Raw genomic sequence first — 24,730 nt, 5'->3', positions numbered from 1 at the left:
AAAACTTTGCATTTATTTTTTCAAAACTTTGACTTATTATTATTTTATTATTTTATTTTATTTTTTAAATTTTCATTTGTCATTTTTTTTAATTTATTTTTTAAATTTTATTTTATTATTTTTGGATCCTCGAACTTAGCCCTTTGGAAAAATCACCTAGGACCTAGGACTTAAGACTTATGAAGGGATAAAACATTTTCTAACCCTCAAAACACTTTACATCATGACTTTTACAATTTTACATCTCAAGGGGGAAAACCCATTTGACATAGACCCTCATAGACCACCCAGTCTTGCGACACAAATATAATCTAGCAGCTCAAGCAATTTGTAATAACCTAACCAAATAGTTAGAATTATTTCCAAATTACTTTTACACAAACTCGAAGCACACTAGGATTCCCCTAAGATTCTAATGACAAAATCCATTCTGGCTTTGGGGTTACGCTGAAGGAAAACTCTGCCAACCATAGGTCGGTGAGACAAAAAACCTTCTGAAACATAGATTATCACTAGTAAATTGGGTTTGCCTAGGCAATTTACATACATGACTCAGATCTGCTAAGATTATTTACAATTTACACATGCAGACTGGGTTTACAACATAACATGATCGCACTGATGGTGACAGTCGAATGGCACGAACACGTCGATCAAGCGCTATCCCTTTTTCGAAAAAAGGGGGTGTACCGCTATGGGTAGTTGACACGTAGTGGTCAACACCCCGTAATCAACACATACCACAAATCAATAAGCAAGAACACCTTGGATTGCACCCCAAAGTCTTTATTATGATAGAAAAATAGTTCCTAGTGGGACAATAGTTACAGAGATGCATCAACAACAATTTTCTAGTCAGAGATCATCGTGTTAGAGACTCACACGACTCTCTAATTTATAGATTAATCCTCCAAGTGGAAAAAGAACATCTACTTTCTTTTATCCTTGTCAAAATAATCTTGCCCATTGAAAAATATTTGATTATCTTTTCATCTTGGCCCTTGACTTTTTACTTTTGAGAAATTTTCGAATTTATCATTTAATTCCATTTTTATAAACTCAAAATTAATTATTTTGATCTAATTTCCTCAAAATTTGATTTTGACTTAACCACCAAGGTCAAAGGGTCCAAGTTTTCTTGAAATATACAATATTCCTTTGGTGGAGGACCTTTAAAAATTGATACTTTTAAGACCCACAAATTTTTCCACTTGGAGAATTAATTTTCTGAAGACAACTTAATTTGGCTCTAATTAATTAATTTTTTGGCTAAGGATTTAATTTTGTTTTGCCAGAAAAATTAATTAATTTACACATGAAGGGATTTAATTATTTTTCCACCCTCTAATACATAAGATTTTTACATTTACAACCCTCAAAGGGGGAATACACATTTGGCTCAGGCACTCAAGAGACATAACCCATCTGTGACACAATATGATCTAGTAAACCAAGTGATTTGTAATAAAATAATTAAGCCAACTAACTTAAATTATTCTCATATCACTTTTACATCAGACTCGCCTAAAAACACTAGGACTCACCTAAAATTTTGACAATAAATTTCACCCTAGCTTTGGGGTTTAAGCTGGAGGGAAAAAGCACTTCTGATTAGCCGTGTTTAGAAACACAGGAATCAACAAGGTTAAAAAGCCTCCTGGGATGAAATTCGTCATCAAAATCATAGGCTTACCTACATTGTTACATATATTCAAAGTCTTACTAGCATCATTTACATTACATAACTTGTAGAATGGGTTTACAGTCACATGTAGACTATTGATAAATGACCCGATCTTGTTGAAAAAATTTGGCACTTTCGCTTCCTTGGAATTTTGATAAAATGTGTGCAACGGGAACCTGAGCGAGTCCTCAAGATGACCAAGTTGGTACTTGGTGAAGTACAGGTTGCATCCTGGTTGATTTGAAGATTGCAGTCTTCATCTAGGGTTGGAGCCTTGAAGAAATCATAGTTGTGATTGTACTAGTTGGAACTTGAATTATTGTAAAAGAGGATTGGAGTCCTCATTACTATGTTGCCAGGAAACGTGGGTGCGGGGACAGGGACGGGGACGGCATTTTTGGAAACAAGGTGCGTGGGTTCGTCGGGTAATATAATAATATTAAATTTTAATAATTAAATTTTATAAATTATAAATTTATAATTAATAATATATAAGAAATTAGAATTTGTATATTTTTTCAACTTTAAACAAGAAAACTTTAATGATAATCATTTAAACATGCAAATCATTGAACATTCAACATTGACATTGAAATTTCAAAATTTATCACCAAAAAACTATTCTTTTGAATATTTTCCGTGTAACCATGACACTGTGACAGCTATGTGAGAGAGCTCAAGGCTACTACTAAAACTGAAAATTCAAAATACATACTAGGATAAATGCTAGACTCAGCTATTTTGGTGAAACTTGGGACAGATTTTGTCACACACAGGGTTTAAAATAACTATGCAGCTTAGGTTCATTTGCAAGGATGCCTATCAATGAATCAGGTTGTGGTCGTACAGACCCTTCCTCCTACACAGCCAAGGAGTGTTAGCATTTCTGCCTCCTGCTCTAATTTCAAGACAGCTTCTCTCCTTATTGAAATTGCTCATTCTGGCTGGAGCTTGAGCTTGTAACTTTGCTTTGAATGTTTAGTCTCTCCCATATAAAAACACAATTTTTTCATAGGAGATTCTTCTCAACCTGATAGTGGTCTAGAATTTTCTTGATGTCTAATCATCTACCTGCCCCATGCATGGTGTGCTCTGTGGTAAAGCAATCCCAAAAACAGTGGCAGCCTTACCCTTCCACAAAACACGCTTATCAGTCTTTGTTTCCCAATAAAATGCACAGCAGCCATCTGATGGCTTGAGGGATAGTTTGTCTTTGAGTGCGAAGCTCTACCTGAATATTGATTATCTAAACATAAAACATCTTCGCAGTTTTTAGAGATTACTTGGTGTACAAGTCTGTAGAGACCATATATGATTTAGGCATATTTTCCTAGTTTTAATCTTAACATGATGTTATCAGAATGCTGTGAGAAATTGGCAGATTTTGATACTTAATTTAGCCATTGTCCAAAATAGCCCTTCGCCATTTAACAGCATCAGTTGATTACAGCTTATGGCTGGTCTCAATCCTACTTTCTATTTGACCGAAAATGTCTGAACCTGTATGTGTGCATTTACAGTTTATAATTTGATGGTTATTTGGCTCAGGAATGAATGTTTCATTACAAATTGATTTACAAGAATTCTTAAAAAACAAGACTTGTAAAAAACTTAAAAAACCGGGTGCGGGTACCCGTGCAACACAGGTTTTGATGCTAAGGACCGTGGAAGAATGTTTCATTCCAAATTGATTTACAAGAATTGATTTAAGGTTTTTTAGGTTTTGTTATAAGTTTTACCTTTGTTATAAGTTATTTTTTAAATTTCAATAAAAAAAAATTATTCGAAAATTAAATTTTTAATATCGTTTTTTTTATGAAGAACCCAAAGAACCCAACCCGAAGAACCCAAGAACCCGTTAAAGGAAAAGAACCCAATTTTTTTTTTGAAGAACCCGGTTCTTTATGAAAGAACCCGGTTCTTCTGGGTTCGTCTGGGAAGAACACGTACCCGAATCTGGTACTTTGGTGCGGGAACCCGGGGCGGGTTCGAGAACCCCACTCTCGGGTGCGGGTACCCATGCAACACAGCCTCATTATTCTCATTAATAAAATTATTTATTTATTGTTCATTTTGTGTTCTACTTTTAAGTGATTTTAACTGGCATAAAATAACAATTGTAAAAGAAATATTGATTCACCCTTCTCAGTATTTCCAAAAATTTCTTCTCTCTCTAGTTCTTTCCCTCTAGATTCATATGATAGCTGGTTGGTAGATAGTGGGCCTTCTAGACATTTCTCTGGATACAAGGAAGTCCTCTCAAACCTAGTTGAGACGGAGACAAATTTGAAAATCATCCTTGGAGGTAACACTATTCATCCTGTGAAAGGTTTTGGTTTTGTCAAATTTCATTTGGACTCTGGTGAATCCATTCTTCTTCATGATGTGATGTATGTTCCGAAACGAAAGAAGAACTTGTTCCTATATATGCCTTGGAAGACAAAGGAATGAAAATAGCCTTCATAAGAGGATAAGTCCTCACTTGGCCTATGGAATCTCGCGTGAGGGATGCTTTTATCTTGGGTCCTAGAATTGAAGGACTCTATAGAGTCAATGGAAGACCTCTGCTAGCAATGGTCCACGACATCAATAATCGAAGTGAGTTATGGGACTGAAGGTTGGCACATCAACATTATGAAGCCCTACCGAAATTAAAGAAGTTGGTTTATCGGATGCCTGACGCACAAGCTAATCATGAGGGAGTATGCTCGCGATGTCCTTGTGGAAAGAAGACAGAGGGACCATTCCCCTCCAACAAGAATAAGACTGATGGTATTCTTCAACTCATTCATTCTGACCTATGTGGACCCATGCCATGTTGATTTGGGGTAGCATCAGATGTGCTCTAAGCCTCAAATTTGCAGGGAGGCTTGGGCACAGGTATTCCAAAGAACCCAGCAAGTGTTTTGGGAAATTCCACACAAAAATGATTTTATTAAAATAATTAATATTTTTAATGGGGTTCCTAAGTCTAAACTTAGGAAAATTAAAATATTAATGGGTATTAATCTAATCAGGGGTGAAACTTCTAGAAAAAACCATGGATCAAGTCAAAACGATATGAGCCTTTGATTATGTTTTAATCTAGGCCGTTGGTTGTCCAACAAGAAGATATAAGAAGGGACTTGAGGGTCATTTGGAAAACACACAGAGAGATAGAGAAAATCGATTTTCTGAAGTGAGAAGTTCTCAGGAGGAAAAAACGATTGAGGAAATCTCTTGCAGCAGAGGGGCGGGGATAGTTAGGTTGGAGGATCCTCTCTGGAACCCTGAATACTCAGCAGAGAGGCAGAGATACACTAGTGGAGGCAGCGTAGACCCAAAGAGGACTAACGTTGGGCCAGGAGGGCCCACGCAATGCTTGTCACAGTGCCAGAAGGGCCAGCGCAGAGGAAGAGTTGTCCTCCTGCAGAAATCCGAAACTTATCGAGGAGCAGCCGGATCAACCGAGAAGGCTGACGTCATAGCTCCAAAAGGCAGTGAGACCAAACACAGAGCTGGCGCAAAGCCCCAGAGTGCTCCATGTAGGACCACACAGTTACTACGAAGGGGAAGCATAGTTGTAGCCGAGGATAGTCAATTCAGTTGCCGAATCAGAGGGATTTGCCGGGTGAAGTGAGGTAATCTCACTAAGTTTTCTGCCAGTGTCTTTTTCTCTGTAACTGGATTGTCGAAAGGCCATCCAGAGATTGTATTCAGAACTACAACTCAATAATAATAAACCCTCAGAGCTGCTGCACTAGTTTTCCCACATTGGGTTTTTCCGAGGACTATTTTTCCGAAAATAACTATGTCCTATGTGTTGTATTTTTCTTTCTTGCTCAGTATTTTGGTTTCACATATATGTAATTAAGTGAAGGTTGTAGATGTATTTGATTCGATATTCACCATAGAACACAATAAATAACTTGCATGATTTAATCAAGTAGGATTAGTAACATCAGTTTGCTGCAGTAGGGATTCCGACTTAGGAATTTTCACATGGTATCAAAGCAAGTGCGAGTGAGACAAGAAAAGCAGAATCAGAAACCCCAGTGCTGAGTAAAAGGGGAAATCGAAAAGCTGCAGGACGCAGCAAGTCGAAAATCCCAAAGGGTTTGCAGAGTTCTAGCCGGAGGGTCAAAAATTCAAGGTAGTCTCTCTTTGAGTGAGTTGACGGAGAGAAAGAGCTTCCAGTTCGAATTTTTGCCGTGGTAGAGGAGCCTGAGGAGCAGTTGGTGGATGCAGATTTTTCGATAGGCAGCTTTGCCGGGCTGAAAAGATATCAGAAGAAAGAAACAGCAGAGCATAGTGAGGGAATACTTCCTCAGTGATTTCTTTCAGAGGAAATCATCATTTCTCAATTGCTGAGCAGCAGAGGAGCAACATCTTACCAACTCCATCAAGGAGTGCGTAAGTCAGCCTAGGACCTACGCAGTAGGGAGAAAAATGGAGTTGTTCGACAGTTTTCAGAGGAGATGGCAACCATTGGCTTGAGGGATCAAGACAAGTTGGATGAGGCTTCCAACTATGCCATCTGGAAGGCTAGGATGACTTTCCTTCTAGATGAGCATGTCCTCAAGATGTATGTTGATAATGTGGTAGTTGTCCCGACGAATGCAGATCCGTTGAAGATGTATAGAGTTGAGATGGCTAAGGCGAAGAGCATGATCCTAGATGGACTCAAGGATCACGTGGTGTGCCACGTTGCAAGCAAAGGGACCGCGAAGGAGATGTGGGATGCCTTGGCCACACTATATCAGGTGTTAGGATATTCCGACACATAGGATATAGTTAAGTTCAACTTGGTCTAGTTTAGAGTTAGGTATAGAGTTAGGTAAAGTGTGTTTCTTTACCGTTGTACATTTTGTAACTTACAATCCGACGGTCACGATATGTAGTGATCCGACGGTTCATTCTCTCCTCGGTATTACCGACACTTGATCCGTGGCTTGACACCCGATTGGTCCATGAGTTCTATTTAAAGCGCATGGAGGGTCATTGTTCGGGTAATCCGTGCATGAGAGAAGCTTATGTAAATTTTCATTCTTTGATTAATAAATTGCCTGTAGTACCCACGTTGGGACAGGCCGTGGACTGTTTCCCTCCTTGCACTTTGAGGGTTTTAACCACGTCAAAAATACTGGTGTATTGATTTGAGATCTGGTTGTGAGCGGTGTCCTTTTGGTGTTCTTTCTGAGGAACTTACCCTGTAAATTCCTACATGGTATCAGAGCTATTTGAGGGCCGCGTCCGTTGGTGATCCAAATCTGAAGCCGGTAGAACTGCATGCGGCTGTCGTTTCCTAGATCTGCTGTTTCTGACTGCTTTCGGGCCGAGAGGACTGCTCTGTTGCGTTCGGAGCATCTGTTCCAGTGAGGAACCCCTTTCGTTTCACGCGAAAAGGTTTCCGGTAGCCCTAGCTGCGTCATTTTTCAGATCGGGAGGTATACAGTGTTTTTTTTGCAGTTTACTGTTATTTTCTCTCTGCTTATTTCGGTTTCGGTTTATTTAGCCTTTTTTTTAACCGGATCTATACCTTTCATTTCTGCGTATGCTCTTTGCCCTGCGACTCTGTGCGATCTGGGCAAATCAGAAACAGAAAGGAAGGATTTTTCTCATGCGTATGCTCTTTTCCCTGCACCTTAGTGTGATCTCGGAAAATCAGAAACATTGAGAAAAATATTTAGTTTTTCGGCTAAAGCTAACTTTGAGATTTTTTTTAAAATTTCTAGTTTTTTGGCTAAAGCTAACTTCGAGCCGCAAGGTTCGTTTTTCTTTGCATATTCGTGTTGGGTTTTGTGTTTTGTGTTTTGTAGGGAAAAAGAGCTTTCTCAAGGCAAGCACGCAAACCAAGGCCCCCCCCCCTCTCTCTCTCTCTCTCAAATTTTTTGTATAGATCAATTGGTTCAAAGCTATTTTAAGAGAGTAGAGGTCTTGGGTTCAAGTCTCCATTTTGTGGGGGCGGATTTTTTCATTCCCGCACATTCGCGCACTTTGCCGGCAACTTCAACAATTTTTTTTCAAAAAGCCATAACTTCTTCATCCGGAAGCCTTTTTCAGAGCCGTTTTTTTTAAAACCGCCTATTTTTTCGAGATCTATCCATTGGAACACTTACTTTCAGCATCTTCAGCTTCAGTTTTTTTAAAAAATGGAAAGTCCATGCCAAGTCATTCTTGACAGCACTAACTACTTCCAATGGGTAGCCTACATGGAAGATTTACTTAGAAGTAAAGGTCTCTTCAGAATAGCCACAGACCAAGAGAAGAAACCAAAAGATGAAGACAAGGCTGCAAAATGGGAAAATAGACAAGATCAAGCACGTGGTTTGATAGGGATGTCTATTTCTCCTGATCTTAGATTCCACATTGCAGAACTTGAGACTCCTCATGAAGCATTAGAAAAACTCGCTAAAGTTTTTGGGATTAAAAATGAAATTAGAGCCCATCAACTTGAAAATGAGTTGCTTACTTTGGATCCTAATAATTTTTCTTGCATTGAAGATTTCTTGTCCAAATTCAAGACCCTTAGATATCTCTTGGAAGGTGTTAAAGTTAAGAAAGAAGATGGTAACCTTATTTATTCCATCCTTACTAAGTTGGGACCAGCCTACTCTGTATTTGTTTCCACTTTCCATTCTACAAGGGAAGCTTTCATTTGTCAAGGAAAAGACTACAAGGCCCCTTCCTTTGACTCCTTTTGTGATTCCTTAATAAGAGAACAAGAAAAACTCTTACACCTTGGTCTTCTTAATCTTGGAAACTCTTCCACGAAAGCGTTAGCCGCCCAGCAGCAACCAAATTCAAAGAATCCTAAGAAGTCATATCCTCAAAAGAATGGTCCTAAACCAACTCAGCCTCAAAATGAAAGATCATTTCAGCAAAATGATAAGACCAATAAAAACAAATGGAAGAAGACTGATAGACATTGTAACTTTTGTAATCGAGATGGCCACTTAGAATCTAAATGCTTTAAGAAGATGGAAGCCTTGGAAGCCGCAATGAAGAAACATAACATCCATGTGGAGCCTACTTCAACTTCAACTTCCGGAATGGCACTTTCTGCATGTCGTTGTCAATCATCTCAGTCTGGTTATGCATTAAATGTATCTTCTTCTTCTTCTCATTCTCATGAGTGGCTCATTGATTCTGGAGCCTCTTATCACATGGCCAAAAACCAAGCCATGTTTTCTTCTTTAAATGATTGTAACACCAAAAATATATATGTTGGTGATGATAGATCTCTTAATGTTGTAGGGACTGGAACTGTTCATCTAGACAATGGTCAGTTAATGATGTATTATGTGTTCCAACCTTATCCTGCAACCTTCTATCTGTCTATCAGATAACTCATTCAGGTGAAGGTAAAATTGTTGAATTTTCACCTCATGATGTTGTAATCAAGGATCTAAAAGATCCTAAACAGATTCTAGCTACTGGTCTTGCTGATGATTCCACAAGGTTGTATAAGTTTCACAACTTTGGGTCATCAAATCTTCCCTCAGTATTTGTTGCTCATAATGATGAAGTGAGCAAACTTTGGCATGAGCGATTTGGTCACTTAAACTATCGCTCCCTTCAGCATCTATGTAAAGAAAATATGGTGACAGGTCTTCCTATGGTATCTTGCAGAGATGGTGTTTGTTCCGGATGTGTACTCGGAAAACATCATCGGGACAGTTTTGACAAACGTGCCTCTTGGCACGCCTCAGCCCCTTTACAGCTTGTGCACAGTGATTTATGTGGTCCTCTTCCTGTTGCTTCATTCTCTGGCTGCAAGTACTTCTTAACTTTCATTGATGATTTCTCCAGACGCACTTGGGTATACTTCTTAAAACTCAAGAGCGAAGTATTTAACACATTTTTGGCCTTCAAAGCCTTTGTTGAAAAACAATCTGGACATCAAATTCTTAAGCTAAGAACTGATAATGGTGGAGAATATGTTAAAAACACATTCATCAACTTTTGCACCGAAAATGGAATTCAAATGCAACATACTGTTCCATACACTCCACAACAAAATGGTGTAGCTGAAAGGAAAAATCGCACCTTAAAGGAAATGGCTAATTGTATGCTGCAATCTAAAGGACTCAGTCTTAGTTTTTGGGCCGAAGCAATTAATTGTGCAAATTATATAATCAATCGCACTCCTACTAAGGTTCTAGAGAATATCACTCCAGAAGAAGCTTGGAGTTCCATTAAACCAGATGTAAGTCACTTTCGTGTGTTTGGAAGTGAAGCATGGGCCCATATTCCAGATGAAAAGCATAAAGCTTTAGAACCTAAGAGTGAGAAATGTACTTTTGTTGGATATTCTGAAGATGTAAAAGGTTATAGACTTATTCCATTTAAGTCCAAAAATGTTATCATTAGAAGAGATGTAAAATTTGATGAAAATAAATCGGCCTGCGAGCCTAGTCCGGCGGATGTGCCACCTCTTCCTATCTCTTCTACTTTTGAAAACATTTCTTCTTCAGATGATGAAAGCGAGGATGATAATCCTCCCCCACCTTCTCAGGATCCTCAACTTCCAAGATGGGTCCGTGCTACTCGGGATGCAGCAGGTGATCTTGCCGGTGATCCTACAGATCAGCGACGTACACGTTCTCAGTTTGAAAGAGCCTCTTCTTTACTGGCTCAAGCTCCAGTAAATCATGATCCTGACACTTTTGCAGAAGCTTCAGGCCATCCACATTGGGAAGCAGCTATGAATGAAGAATATCATTCATTGATGACAAATGATACATGGGATCTTGTTCCTCTACCAAAGGGACGCAAACTTGTTAGATGTAAATGGGTTTACAGAACCAAGTATGGACCAGATGGGAAAGTTGATAAACATAAAGCTCGTCTCGTTGCTAAGGGCTTTTCACAGGTTGAAGGCATTGACTACACTGAAACCTTCTCCCCTGTTGCCAAAATGAACTCTATCCGCCTTGTTCTTTCCCTTGCTGCCTCTTTAAAATGGGAAGTCCATCAGATGGATGTTAAATCTGCCTTCTTGCATGGGGACTTGCAGGAAGAAATCTATATGGAACAACCCATTGGCTTCATACAAACAGACTCCAGCCTTGTTTGTCGACTTAAGAAATCCCTTTATGGCCTCAAGCAAGCTCCTCGGGCTTGGTATGCCAAAATGGATAGCTTTCTTTTAGAATCTGGCTTTTCTAGGTGTCATTCTGACAATACTGTCTACACCAAGAAAGTGGGCAACTCTCTTATCATCCTTGTTCTTTATGTTGATGATCTTATTCTTACTGGTAGTGATCCCAACCTTATAAACCATGTGAAGTCCAGCCTTAAAAAGAAATTTGAAATGACAGACTTAGGACACTTACACTATTTTCTCGGTCTTCAAGTCTTGCAATCCAAGGAGGGTATTTTCCTTTCCCAGTCCAAGTATGCTTGTGATATTCTTCGTCATTTTCACATGGAAGACTGTAAGCCACCCCTTCTCCCTTTCAGTCTGGAGTCAAACTTTCAGTCTCTTGTACTTCTCCTGAAGTTGATGCTACCTTATACCGTCAACTTGTAGGAAAACTCTTGTATTTAACCCATACTCGTCCTGATCTTTCCTTTGCTGTTGGCCTTGTTGCTCGTTTTATGCAAAACCCCCGTGAAAGTCATTGGAAAGCAGCTAAAAGAATACTTCGTTATGTTCGAGGTACAGTACAGTTTGGGATTCATTACAGTGCCAAAGCAGCTCCTCTGTTAGTTGGTTTCACTGATTCTGATTGGGCTGGTGACCCTGATGATCGGAAGTCTACTGCCGGTTATGTCTTCACTCTTGGTTCAGGACCTATTACATGGGCTTGTAAGAAACAGGCTGCCATTTCTCTTTCGTCAGCAGAAGCAGAGTATCGTGGTGCCGTGGAAGCTAGTAAGGAAGCCTTGTGGCTTCGTCAGATCCTATCAGAGTTTGGCTTTGAGCAGCAGCATCCAACCACACTTTGGTGTGATAATCAAAGTGCCATTCAGCTATGCAAAGATCCAGTCCAGCATCAGCGCAGCAAACACATTGAACTACACATGCACTTCATCAGAAAGCTCATTCATGACCATGTTCTTGAAGTGCAATATTGTCCAACAGATGATCAGGTTGCAGACATCTTCACAAAGGCTCTCACAGAGGCGAAGTTCACTAAACTTCGATATATGCTTGGAGTTCAGGAAGTTGTCACTAAGGGGGGATAGGCTCTAGTGCCTCCTTCCTTCTCCTATTGTGTCCTATCCCAAGTTGTTCTTAAGGGGGGATGTTAGGATATTCCGACACATAGGATATAGTTAAGTTCAACTTGGTCTAGTTTAGAGTTAGGTAAAGTGTGTTTCTTTACCGTTGTACATTTTGTAACTTACAATCCGACGGTCACGATATGTAGTGATCCGACGGTTCATTCTCTCCTCGGTATTATCGACACTTGATCCGTGGCTTGACACCCGATTGGTCCATGAGTTCTATTTAAAGCGCATGGAGGGTCATTGTTCGGGTAATCCGTGCATGAGAGAAGCTTATGTAAATTTTCATTCTTTGATTAATAAATTGCCTGTAGTACCCACGTTGGGACAGGCCGTGGACTGTTTCCCTCCTTGCACTTTGAGGGTTTTAACCACGTCAAAAATACTGGTGTATTGATTTGAGATCTGGTTGTGAGCGGTGTCCTTTTGGTGTTCTTTCTGAGGAACTTACCCTGTAGATTCCTACATCAGGGATCTTCTGAGCACCAGAAGATGTACTTAGAACAGAAGTTGAGATCTGCTCAGATGCAGAAGGGGGAGCGAGTGGATCCGTTCCTCATGAAACTAAAGGAGACTCGTGATGAGCTATCAGTTGCTAGACATACACCTCAAGGTTCGGAGTTAGTGACACTGGCTCTAAATTTCGTCTCAAATGATTGGCATATCTTTGTCCAGAGTATCCTAGGTTGGGCAGCATTGCCAAATTGGGACGAGATGTAGGCAGCGTTGAAACAAGAAGAGTTGAGGAGAGACCCGCTCAAGGTCAAACTTCACGGGAGCAACAACAGCAGTGGGTTGAAGCCCAAATTGGAGGAAGAGGATAACACAACCCTTGCATCAATGGGACAATAGGGGCAACAGAGACAAAAGAAGGATGTTTCCAAAGTGAAGTGCTTCAAATGTGGCGAGATGGACCACTATGCATCCCGATGTCCTTTGAAGAAAAAGGAAAAGGATGAGAAGCATGATCCCAAGTTTATAGCCCTGAAGATTGACGACGAGGAGTATGCCATTTTAACTAAGATACATCCAGGAGGGAGGTGGGCTGATATAGAGCTGTAGTCGGGAAGATTGTAGATGGGCAGGATCCTTGAGGAGCCCACCTATTAGATCATCACCTTGCTACAGGAGCCCATGATCAGTTGTAGCGGGATGGTGGAGTTTCAGTTGGTGCCATGGATTGTTGATTCGATAGATGCAGTGGCTAAGACAGCCAAAGACTGAGTAGCGCAGAGCAAAGAGGCAGCAGTGCGAGGAGGCACAGTGCAAAGCTTCAGCAGCGTAGTAGCTTCAGAGGCAGAGTGGGACTAGCAGCAAACAGGGTATCAACACCAAGGTGTATCCACTGGATACTTGTCCAGTCTTGGGTGTTTTTAGTTGCTTCTCTCAGCAATTGAGTTGTAGTACGGATGCGATGTTAGTAGTGGTAGTGCTAGCAGCATAGCAGATGCAGCATTTGGGAGAGTCGCAGTCCAAATACAGTGTTGGGAGGAAGGACCATCAGCAACACGAATGCAGAGGGAGCTGCAGTACAGATGTAGCATTGGCAGTGGTAGTGTCAAAAGCAGCAGTACAGTAGCAGTGCTAGTTTTTGGTAGCATTGGAAGTGCTCTAGCCTTGAAAATTAGTGGAGACGCTAAGGCACATGACCTCTAAAGAACCCAAAAATCGTTTGATGAAATTCCACCCAATTGTATTTTATTAAAATAATTAATATTTTTAACGAAATTCCTTAGTCTAAACTTAGGGAAATTAAAATATTAATGGGTATTAATCAAAATATGGGTGAGAATGATCTAGAAGGCAGATCAAGTCATGTTTTAATCTTAGTCATTGATTAGAGACTTAATCTCGGTCGTTGAAGACTCAACAGGAAAAGTATAAAATGGAGACTTGGGGTTCATTTGGAAACACACTTAGAGAGACTGAGGAAATCGATTTTCTAAGGTGAGAATTTCTCAAGAGGAAAATCGATTGGGGAGATCTTGCAGCTGAGGGGCAGTAAGAATCTGGAAGGACTTTCCGAAGAATACTAACAGAGAGGCGGAGAGAGCTTGCAGAGAGGCAGCGCAGTAGCCAGGAGAGCTGACGTAGAAAAGTTGCATGTCACACGTAATCCAGGACTGTCGGAACAATCGAAACTGTCAGGAACTATTGGAACTTCCTAAACAGTCGGGAGAGCTGACACAGAGGTAGCGCAGTAGTCGGGAGAGCTGACACAGAAAAGTTTTCGGTCACACATAATCTGAAACTGTCAGAGCAGTCGAAACTACCGAAACTGTCGGGAACTGTCGGAACTGCCGGGAGAGTTAACACAGAGGGTAGAAAAGGTGATGCAAAGCCAGCACAAAAATAGTCGGGGTTAGCCAGTCTTCTGTCAGATTAGCCGAAATTATGCCGGGTGAAGTGAGGTAAAACTCACTCAAATTTTCTGCCAGTATTTTCTCTGTAAAGGATTGCTAGATGAGCATCTTAGATATGTACTCAGATATTTCTCTTGCATCATAATAAACCCTTAGAACTGTTGCACCGGGTTTCCTCGCATTGTGTTTTTCCGGGGACTATTGTGTCCAAAAATAAGTGTGTCCTATGTATCTTGTTCTTTGCTCTGTTTTTTGTTTCTTGACATCAAATATTTAATAAGTGTAGGCTGCAAAAGTAATTTATTTCAATATTCAGAAGAATAACTTGGTTAATGTATATTAAAAATCAAGTAGGTGAAGTAGATTCAGATTTGCTGCAGTAGGGGTTCCTTTAGTAGCTCAAATATGCTCTCATACCATGTTGAGTTTCCACGACCTTGGGTCTAGGTTAGAGTCTTAAAATCAATGAAGCTACCAAACCAAGAATCTCAACCATAAACTACTTTGCACAGTGGAAATATAAAAGCAAATCACATATGCACAAATATACACGGTTTTTAACAAAACTATACAATATTGTACAATCCCAATCTTCGTTATATTAAAGCAAATTTGAATAATACAACAGTCTATGGTATACAAGATATAATAGCAAACTTCATTGTGCAACTTCGATGTCGTATCTTGTCCTGCCAGTCCTTTGCTCCCGTACTGCTCACTAGTAGTGCCTTAGTCCATCAAGGCCACTACACATTGAGACCCCAAGAGGGCTGCCACCTAACAATGTTGGAAAGTCACTTCCGCTGCAAGTACACAGGCTCATCAAACTGCTCTTTGGGTAGGCCTAATTCCCAAGCTCCAAACTACCAATCTAGTAGTCACTTTCGTCCATCAAAGTGCTGCTCTTTAGGCTGCAATCTTCACCCAATCATGCACCAACAACGTCCTTCTTGTTTGCTGCTCTAGGGCTACATTGGATAGCCAACACACTGCCCTCCAATCAGATCTATGTACCCAATCACGTCACTGTCAATTCTGCTCCTAGGAAAGACTCTTCTCCTCCTCGGAAGACCCTCCACACGACATCAACAGGCTGCTCAAAAAACTGATCCAAACTGGTCAACTCCTTCGACCTAACACATACCAAAACACTGCTGTTTGTGACTCCTGCAATGCTGCAATTTCTGGGACTGGTTAGGGCACACAACACAGTCCTCAAATCTGGCCCAGAATTGCCCTTATGAATTGCAGCTTTCCTTCAATGGGAGGCTTCCCCTCCACGCTGCTCTTTTAGGGTAGATTCAAGCCCTTATACACAGACTTACCCTCCTAAACGACAGTGGCATCCTACAGGTAAATAGACAGACCTGTGGCAGCCTCTTATGAGGACTGTCCACCCATCAAACAGCATACAAACTAACTCGCTGTCCCTACCTTGGCTGTGGCCTACAAGAACAGGGCTTTGGCCCTCCCACCAGCAGTGGTTCCCTCAAAAAAGGACCCCTGAACAGACCTTAACCCATGCTGTTTCAGACCCTCTCTTGCAGGGCACAGAATTCTTCTCTCCAACGAGCTCTCTTCCTAAGGTATGCGTTGCACAAGATGGATTCCTAAATAACTCCAATACACCTCATATTTATACACAAAATGAGGGCACCACGAATTCATGAAGAGACCCATCTATTGGACGAATTTTACATCAAGTCTACATGACTTGAAAACCAACAATTACTAGTCAAATTCAAAAATTCATAACCTTGTTTCTAGAGCGCCGATTTGTGTGATATTTGGAGCGTTGGAATCAGCTTGCCAAGCTCTATCACCTCAAATTTTCCCAAGCTCAAATTCATCATAGTTTTGACCCAAACATCGATGGGTGCAAAACCCCATACTTGGGTTCCAAGCCCACAAGCTGCCCTTGTGGTGCTTTGCCCTCCAAACCCTGAACCCTAGGGCTTGGAGTACCTCCCAAGCTACACAAATCAACAATTAGGAGAGTACTCATTGAAGCAAAGCTTCCTCCCACTGAATCTCCTTGCAACCATCTCTACCTCATTCAATGGATAAAGATCAAAGGGGAAACATACCTTAGATTAATTTTATTTTCTTGGAATCACACATCTCTATTGTACATGTGTTTACTAATAAATCTAAATCCAAGTGAAATTTAATTTAATAAGATTTACCAATAGCACTTTTCACAACATTGCTGCAGCATGCATGCATCATTTTGCTACAATCTCACTTGATTTACTTTCAGTCACAAGAATTTACATTTTGCAATTTACTTTCAAGCAGTTTCATTTACTTTTTGGCAATTTATTTCCAAGCATAAGCATTCACTTTTGGCACTGGTCTTATCATTATATCATATGATTATGAATGGTTATTTATGCGCTTGTGATTATATCATTTACTTGTGAATTGTATTTAGTATTTACATGCATGGTTGAATGTATCTTCTGGAGAATTAAATTCACTCCTAGAATATTCTTATTTGCTACAGCTTAATTGAGCTTTAGTTATTTTCTTAGGAACTACCCTCCTTTGCTTCACTAGGAGTTAGCCTAAATGGAGGAGTTGAGATTTAAGTGACAGCAACTCAACTCGAAACTTGCCCCCAAGGCCACACTTAATGGATTAAAAATTTCTTCCACGTTTGCCCAAGTTGTGGATTAAGTGGCAACAAGCACTAATTCCCCAAATATGATACACACTTTGCAAGGAAGAGAACTTGCAGGCGTTGTCCCCCAACCCTCAATTGTGTTTTTCAAAATGCATAAAAACTTCAAAAATACATTTTAAAAAGATAAAAAGGAAAAGAAAAAAAACAAAACAAGAAACTTGGTAAACTACTAAGCTTAATTCAGCTTCACCTATACATCTCTCTTATTTGATATTTAAAAGTCATTTAGCATTTGACTTTTAAATGATAGTAAGCCACGAATTTCCTTGGTGCCTCGTTAGAGTGGCTCTGACATAGATAGTAACACTACCATTGATGGCCTTGATGCCTTTGTACAACAGATAGATCTAGAGGACCAATCATTGGCATTGACTCATTTGTGCTCAATCAATGTCGATTTCCTGTAGCTACTTTTAGTTTCCAATGTCCACTTTTAATTTTCAGTTGTAACTTTTGACTTTAGATATCGACGACCAAGTTTTGCCTTGTCATTCTTTACTGTTTTTGAGTAATTTTAATTTAATATTTCATACTTCAGTCTCTACTATTCAGTATTTACATAGTACTATTTGGAATTTGAACCAATGTATTTTAATTCGTTACAACTTTTAACTTCTGATATGCATGTATCATTGATTCAACGTGAAATATGATAATGACAATCATGATTGATGAATTGGATTTCTATCATTTACCAATCTGAATTTAGTATTTACATTGCAGAATGATGAATTTAATTGGAATGAATTGTTACTGTTGGAATTTTTCTTTTAATTTTAAAGATAGAACCCCCTATGCTAGGGACCCCAACATCCCCCCATCCCCCATCAATTTCCATAAAATTTGAGGGGGCATCACCACATATCCCCAATGTGTGTTTCTCTACTCCTGTGCTACCAAATCCTGAAAACTTGGGGGAACATGGATATGCTTAGCTATTACAGTATGTCGCTGATGACATGGAACAAAATTAGAATGGAAACATATCAATTAATGATTTCAAAAAATATGGAAAAAATGGTTCTTGTCTGAAATACTTCTAAGTGATCTTAATGTGCTGTGACATATTTGAGTGCCGAAACAGTGTATAAATCTGAAAGCACCATATTCAGCAGAGAAATTTCCTTTCTATAACACTAATTTTACATGACAATACACCTTATAAAGCCAATCACTTGAATTTGAACATGTACAGAGAGCAACTTTTCACATCATAAATTTTCCATTGTTTAAAAAATGAACAAATTTAATTCCACTAATATGATTTGGGGGGGGGGCCTTACAAAGAGGGTCCATCGGAGCTCTTTCAATGTCCTTCAAGTCAACTTCATGCCTTTGCGCCAAAAAATCAACATAATTACATGACCTGTATTGCAAAAATCAGGATGAGATCTGGAATTAGACATGGAAGTAGATCGCATCACACCTAAACTCAAAGGCACAACGCATGCCAGAAAGTTATGATAGAAGTAGATTGCATCACAAACTAAACTCCAAAGACAGAACTCATGTCAGCAAGTGATGAATTTATTCTTGTGATCATATAGATTACGATCTTAGAAATCCAAGGTCACTAGTTTTAATTCAATAACCTCATGTAGATGTCGAAAATAATTCCGACAAAATATGTATTTTGTGGCATATTCCATTTCTGCTATCAGAGACTTGAAAAGAACAAATTTAGCTACTAAGCCACATCAACCTTAAATACTAAACACAACAAAAATTAAAATAGGCAAGAAGTAAGAAGTAAATTTATGTTTAAGGAAAACAATTCTTCAAATCAATAAAAAACTTTAAAAGGGGAAGGACTGAGACAATGCTCCTAGAAGGCTGTGACTGCGTAAAAGGAGAGGAGTTTGCTATATTCCTACTGGAAGAGTCATGTTCATTCAGGATGGGTTGAAGCCTAGTTAAGAGAAAAGAAGATGTCAACCTATAGCAGTGTAGAACAAGAAAAGATCTTAAGGAAACACAATTCTCATGCAACTCTAGAAACCTTGCTAAATCTTTATAATTTTCAAAAAAACTAACTATAAAGAATTGGGAAAACATTTAGAATGGTTTTCAGAATTTCCTTGCTTTTCATTTGTTATAAGAAAAAACACGTGATTTTTAAAAGTCAAAACTTTTACTAGGTAGAAGTTTGGTCAAATCTTCAATTTTCAACTGGTAAATTCTTTGCAGAAAAATTTTGATGAAAAATTGTAAATCTTAGCTGGTAAGAATTTTCCTATGCTAAAAGAATATAGCAGTGGACGCAGTACATAGTACCTACTACTTCTATTGTTAGTCCCAGATCATACCTTAATTGACTATTATGATGTAAAAATCATAGAACCTTAGGCTTTTGCTGACCAGAATGGATCCTGTTGACCACTGTGTGTCAACTTCCCGTAGCAGTACACCCCCTTTTCTTTGCAAAAAGGGATAGTGCTCGATTGATGTGTTCGTGCCATTCGACAGTCATCGTTGTCTTGATCATATTATGTTGTAAACCCAATCTGCATGTGTAAATTGTAAATAATCTTAGCAGAGCTGACTCATATATGTAAATTGCCTAGGTGGACCTGATTTTCTAGTGATAATCTATGTTCCGGAAGGTTTTTTGTCTCACCAATCCATGATCGGCAGAGTTATCCTTCAGCCTAACCCTAAAGCCGGAATGAATTTTGCCACTAGAATCTTAGAAGAATCCTAGTGCGTTGATCTGCTAGATTATATTTGGTCGCAGAACTGGGTAGTCTATGAGGGTCTATGTCAAATGGGTTTTCCCCCTTGAGATGTAAAATTGTAAAAGTCATGATGTAAAGTGTCTTGAGGGTTAGAAAATGTTTTAATCCCCTCATAAGTCCTAAGTCCTAGGTCCTAGGTGATTTTTCCAAAGGCTAAGTTCGAGGATCCATTTAAAAAATAAAAAATTAAAAAAAAAATAATAAATATATATATATATAATATAATAATAAATAAATAAATAGAAATAATAAATAAAAACTTAAAAAACAATAAAATAATAATAAGTCAAATTTTTTGAGTAAATAAATGCAGAATTTCAATTTTTTAATATATTAAAAATTCGACGAATGAGATTAAAAGATATCTTGATCATCATCGACGGTCGAGATCATTTTGACATGGATCACTTGAACTAGCCGTTGGAAATTTTTCTTTAAATAGGGTGCTAGGGGTCATTTGAGATCATTCGATCTGTGAGACTTGTGCTGAAGAAAGTTCTCTTGTAAACTTTTTTCTGGTGCTAATAAAGAAATACTTTGGGGTTGAAATCTTGTTGGTGTTACTCTCTTGAAGTGCTGTGAGTTGTTTTATTTTCTGGATATTTTTATTTTTCAGCCATTAGTAATAGCTTGATGTAGAGTATTGTTGAACACAGGTATCTTGTTCACTTACTAGGGTTTGAATGGTAATAAGATTTCTGAAATAATGGCAGATACCTCCATTGTATCTGGAATCTAGTATTGTTTATTTCCCTCTTTATTGATGGTAGAAGTGAGCTGTGCAGGAAACCCTTATTGAGAAGATCAGTGGGCGTTTGGGGAAGTTCTCGGCTGAACCAGCTAACTCCCACAAGCATTCTCTTGCAGAGCCCAGCCAGTTTCGATCCTGGGTTTATCATTTAAGTTTGTTTTATAAATGAATGAGAAATTTCTGAAGTATCTCATAGTAAATCTGATATTCTGAAAATATTATGTGGATTACTAACAAATCTGGCTGCTTAAGAGTCGAAGAGTTGTAAATGTTGTAATTATTTCGCTGATTTAGGGTTTTAGTTTTGTTTTTTGCACATATTATTTTTGGGTGTGTCTTTCCATTACAGGTTGCAGGGTTTTCTGAAGATTTCTGAGGGTTTATCTAAGTTGTTCTGCTGTTCAAGGGTTTCAATTTTGATTGTTTTCAGATCTGGAAGAAATCTTACGAGGGTTTCATTGATAATTCTGAAGCACAACAAATTCAGAATTTTTCTTATATCCGCCATCTCTCATACTACTCAGCTCCTTGCATCCAATCTACAAACGGATTCTCAGCATCGCTGCTCTCCACCTCTTCAATCATTCCCATCGAACCTTCCTCTCGTTCACCCGCTGCCATTCCAGCCCTCAACGTTGCGTGCATCTCTCCTGATCCCCACGCGTTCCACGCACCTGTAAACAAAAATAAATAAAATCAAAACCTGTGGCTCCCAGCATCGATTTGTCTACCCCATCTCTCCTTTGGCAGCGTGCCATACTCGCGTGGCTTCATCCTAGCCCCACGCAGTCACTTCCTGCACCAGCAAATAAAAAATTGAAGTCCCCATCCACGTTGCCCATTCAACTGATCAAATCGCTGTCCTATGGATACAAATCCGCAGCATCCTTCACGCAGTCACCTTCGCTCTCTCTTCGCGGCCTGCCTTCGCTGCCATAACACCTGCACGCATTGAAACCTAACAGCCGCATTCTCCAAAACGTCCAGGCCTGCGTACATTCCTCCTGTCGACTTTTCTTCAGCCGCAGACCTGTGCAAGCAGCAACCAAAACTAAAGGGAAGATTTGATATGCGTAAGTCTTTTGCATAGGCAGAATACGATTTTTAGTTGAAGGCAAATACGATTTTTTTATTTTTCAGTTTTGGTTTCATATAATGAAAAAATAAAAAGCAGCGTCCAGTTTGTTTTTTATCATAATTTAGGTTAGGGTTTGTTTTTTTTTTTTAGATTTTAGAATTAAATTTTATTTTAGCTCAAAGATTTTCAAATTTATTTTTAGTTTTTTTTTACTTATTCCTTTAGGTTTTGATAAGAGAATTTTAATTTTGAATTTAGATTTAGAGTTAGATTAGAGTTAGGCTTTATTTATTTTATTTTTTTAGTTTACCTTTTAACTTAGTTCAGTTTTATTTTTATTTCTAATTTAGTTTAGTTTTGCTTCTTTTTTTAAATAAAATAATAATAATAATAAGTTTAAAAAAGAGTCCTTTTTTTAAATAGATTTTAATTTTGATTATTTTATAGTTTTAGATTTAATAAATCCTTACTTTAGATTTAGATTTAGGATTTCAGTTATTTTGTTTAGTTTTTCATTTAAATAAAAAATATGAAAAAATCATAAAAGGGTTGTAGCTTTAAGGTTTTAGTTAATTCTTTTATTTAAGTTCTTCAAAAAAAAAAAATTAAGTTTTATTTATTTAGATTTCTGTTGGCTTAGTCTTGTTTTGTTTAAAAAAATAATAATAATAATATTTTGGAAATTTTTTGCCAGTTTCAGTCTTGGCTCAGGGATTTATTATGTTTTATCTTTTCTGCTGAGGTTAAAATTTTGATGTGGGAATAATATTTATCACTTCTTTATATGGTTAAACATGCTTAAATGTTCATTTGAAGATTAACTATATGAATGTGATCTCTAGTTAGCATTTTGCGTGGTTGTTTAAAGCACTTTATCTTTCGAAATTTTAATTGTTGGGGTATCATTAAGCCATTGAGCATTTATTGATTATCCCGGATTTGGTAAAAGTTAAACTTTGTTTGAATTGTTTGATGGTAAACGATTGTTAATGAGTCCATATTTCTGCAGTATTTGATAAATAATCGTTTAATCATTTATTTCATAAGGCACTGGTCTATTAACTTAATAAAATCGATTTAGTGCTTGTTTCCCTTCGTGTTTCCCAACCCAACTGGTCCCCAATTGGTCATTCATTATCCCATAGGGTCTACCCCCCTTAGCCGCGGGAGACAAGCTTAAACGGAGAGATCGGGGATCAGGGTGACAACCCCCGGTCTGAGCGTTGTCGTGACAATCTGTGCGACAACAGATCCCTTAGTGTGTATTCCAAATATAAAGAGACTTATATGTAATCTTTATACCTAGGTATGGTTAACATCTCTATATATGACTTAATGTTGCTAATGCTATTTTGAACTCTAATTTGTGGAACACTTGGCTCTAGTGTTCAAGAAAATATATTGTCAGGGAATGGTCTTGTTTCTATCATTCTATGTTAAGAACTTAAAATCTCTTCACCAAACTCGTGCAAAAAGAAAGACCTAGGACACCTTTGTCTTCACACCCCTCATGACTCACAAAAGCTATTCAGGTATAAAATCTCTAGAAACAATGACAAAGTTGTAACAAATATTTTGCAAAACATACCAAACTGAAATATGGCCAAAGCATGCCATACCAAAATGACAAAAAAGTACTAAAGAATATGCCAAGATACAGTTTAAAACATCATAGCAAATCTGATCAAGGTACGAGATCAAAATGTTGATTTGGGGTAGCATTGGATGTGCTCTAGCCACGAAATTTGGTGGAGAGGTTGGGGCACATGAGATCTCCAATACCCAGAAAGGGTTTGGGCAGATTGTAAACAGTTCAGGAGATATTAAAATAATTAATATTTTTAATGGAGTCCCTAAGTCTAAACTTCGGGAAATTAAAATATTAATGTGGATTAATATGAAACTGTGTTAGAATGGTCCAAAAGACATGGATCAAGCCAGATCTAATCTTAGCCGTTGATTAGGGACTTAATCTCAGTCGTCGATATGTCAACAAGAAAAGTATAAGAGGAGGCTTGAGGGTCACTTGGAAAATACACCAGAATGCCCAGTCATTCTATTCTCTAGAACGGGGTTTGCTAAGAGAGATAGAATTAGTGATCAAGAGTTGCAACTGAGGGGCATTGAATACAGAGAAACAGAGAGGCAGAGATAGTGCTGGAAGAGCAGCACAGTAGCCAGAGAGAGTGACGCAGGGTTAGCTAGGGCTCACGCAGAGGCAGCCAGGAGCCGCGCAGAGCCTCAGAGAAGCCAGTGTTGCTAACACAGAGGGCCAGAAGGTTGACGCAGGGCCTCCTAAGGCTGACACAGACCCATTCGGGGTGACGCAACGCCAGCGCTGGGCAGAGGGGCTGACGCAATCTAAAAAGAGGCTGACGCTGGGGTTTGTGTGGCAGATTGGTGTTGAAGAGCTGCCAGAAGGATTATTCGGGGTTTCAGCTAAGAGATTTGTCAAAAACTAGGAGGTATTACTACCAGGAAATTCTCTATTGGGTAGGCCAGTTTCGGCACCCAGATTGTACTCTAATATTGCTTAATAAGAAAAGCCTCAGATAGTTGCACCGGTTTTCCCACATTAGGTTTTAACCAATGTTCCACCAAGGTTCCGGGACGAGGGGGCGAGGGAGTGAGGGGGCGCGGGAGCGGCCTCTGCAAAAGCTCCCTACCATTTTTTAGGAAACATGGGGGAGCGTCAGGGTCTTAAAAATTTATAAATACAAAATATAATTTATTAATTGTGTCCACTATCACAATTTGGTTTGAATTGAAAAGCTGCAAAGCATGATCATTGATATGAATATCATTTGACATTATCAAAATTTATAATATCATATAAAATAATAAATTTAAAATTCTAATTCAGCTTGGTCAAATTCTAATTTTAAATTTTGGTCAAACAGAGGGAGAGCTTTAGCTTGATAAGGTAGCCACTGAATTCTGTGAAAAGGTAAATGAACAGATCAGGAACACTGCATTGGCAGTAGAAGGGGCAACTACAATGGGTTGTCCAGCTGTATTGGATCCAACAGCTAGAAAGTTTGTTATATTATATATAATATAGACAGTACACCATATGTTGAAAGAAGAGTTTTAGTTCCAGGAGAGATGAGAAGATCACATGAAAGAGTTTCTGACAGTTTACTATCAAATGACATTGACTGCAGGATGACCATCTGTGAACCAACTTTGGTGACCAACGATGGCATGGATAATTTGTC

General features: G+C 38.8%; 1 protein-coding gene across 5 annotated transcripts in view; it reads right to left on the bottom strand.

Annotated features, from left to right (window-relative positions):
* LOC149149662 (uncharacterized) overlaps positions 1-24,730 on the bottom strand; it is a 483,557-nt gene that overhangs the window by 172,749 nt on the left and 286,078 nt on the right. For all 5 annotated transcript variants that reach the window (XM_089439017.1, XM_089439016.1, XM_089439019.1 and 2 more), the window contains one exon: positions 18,232-18,314. In XM_089439017.1, coding sequence (XP_089295143.1) covers positions 18,232-18,314 — 83 coding nt within the window. The remainder of the gene's footprint in view (positions 1-18,231; positions 18,315-24,730) is intronic.

This window comes from Pinus tabuliformis, chromosome 9, assembly GCF_031772625.1.
Source record: "Pinus tabuliformis cultivar Carrire ecotype Pingquan chromosome 9, CPIR1, whole genome shotgun sequence".
In the NCBI taxonomy this organism is placed as follows: Eukaryota; Viridiplantae; Streptophyta; class Pinopsida; order Pinales; family Pinaceae; genus Pinus; species Pinus tabuliformis.
Note: the sequence above shows the minus strand (reverse complement) of the source record. Positions and strands in the feature narration are given on the sequence as shown.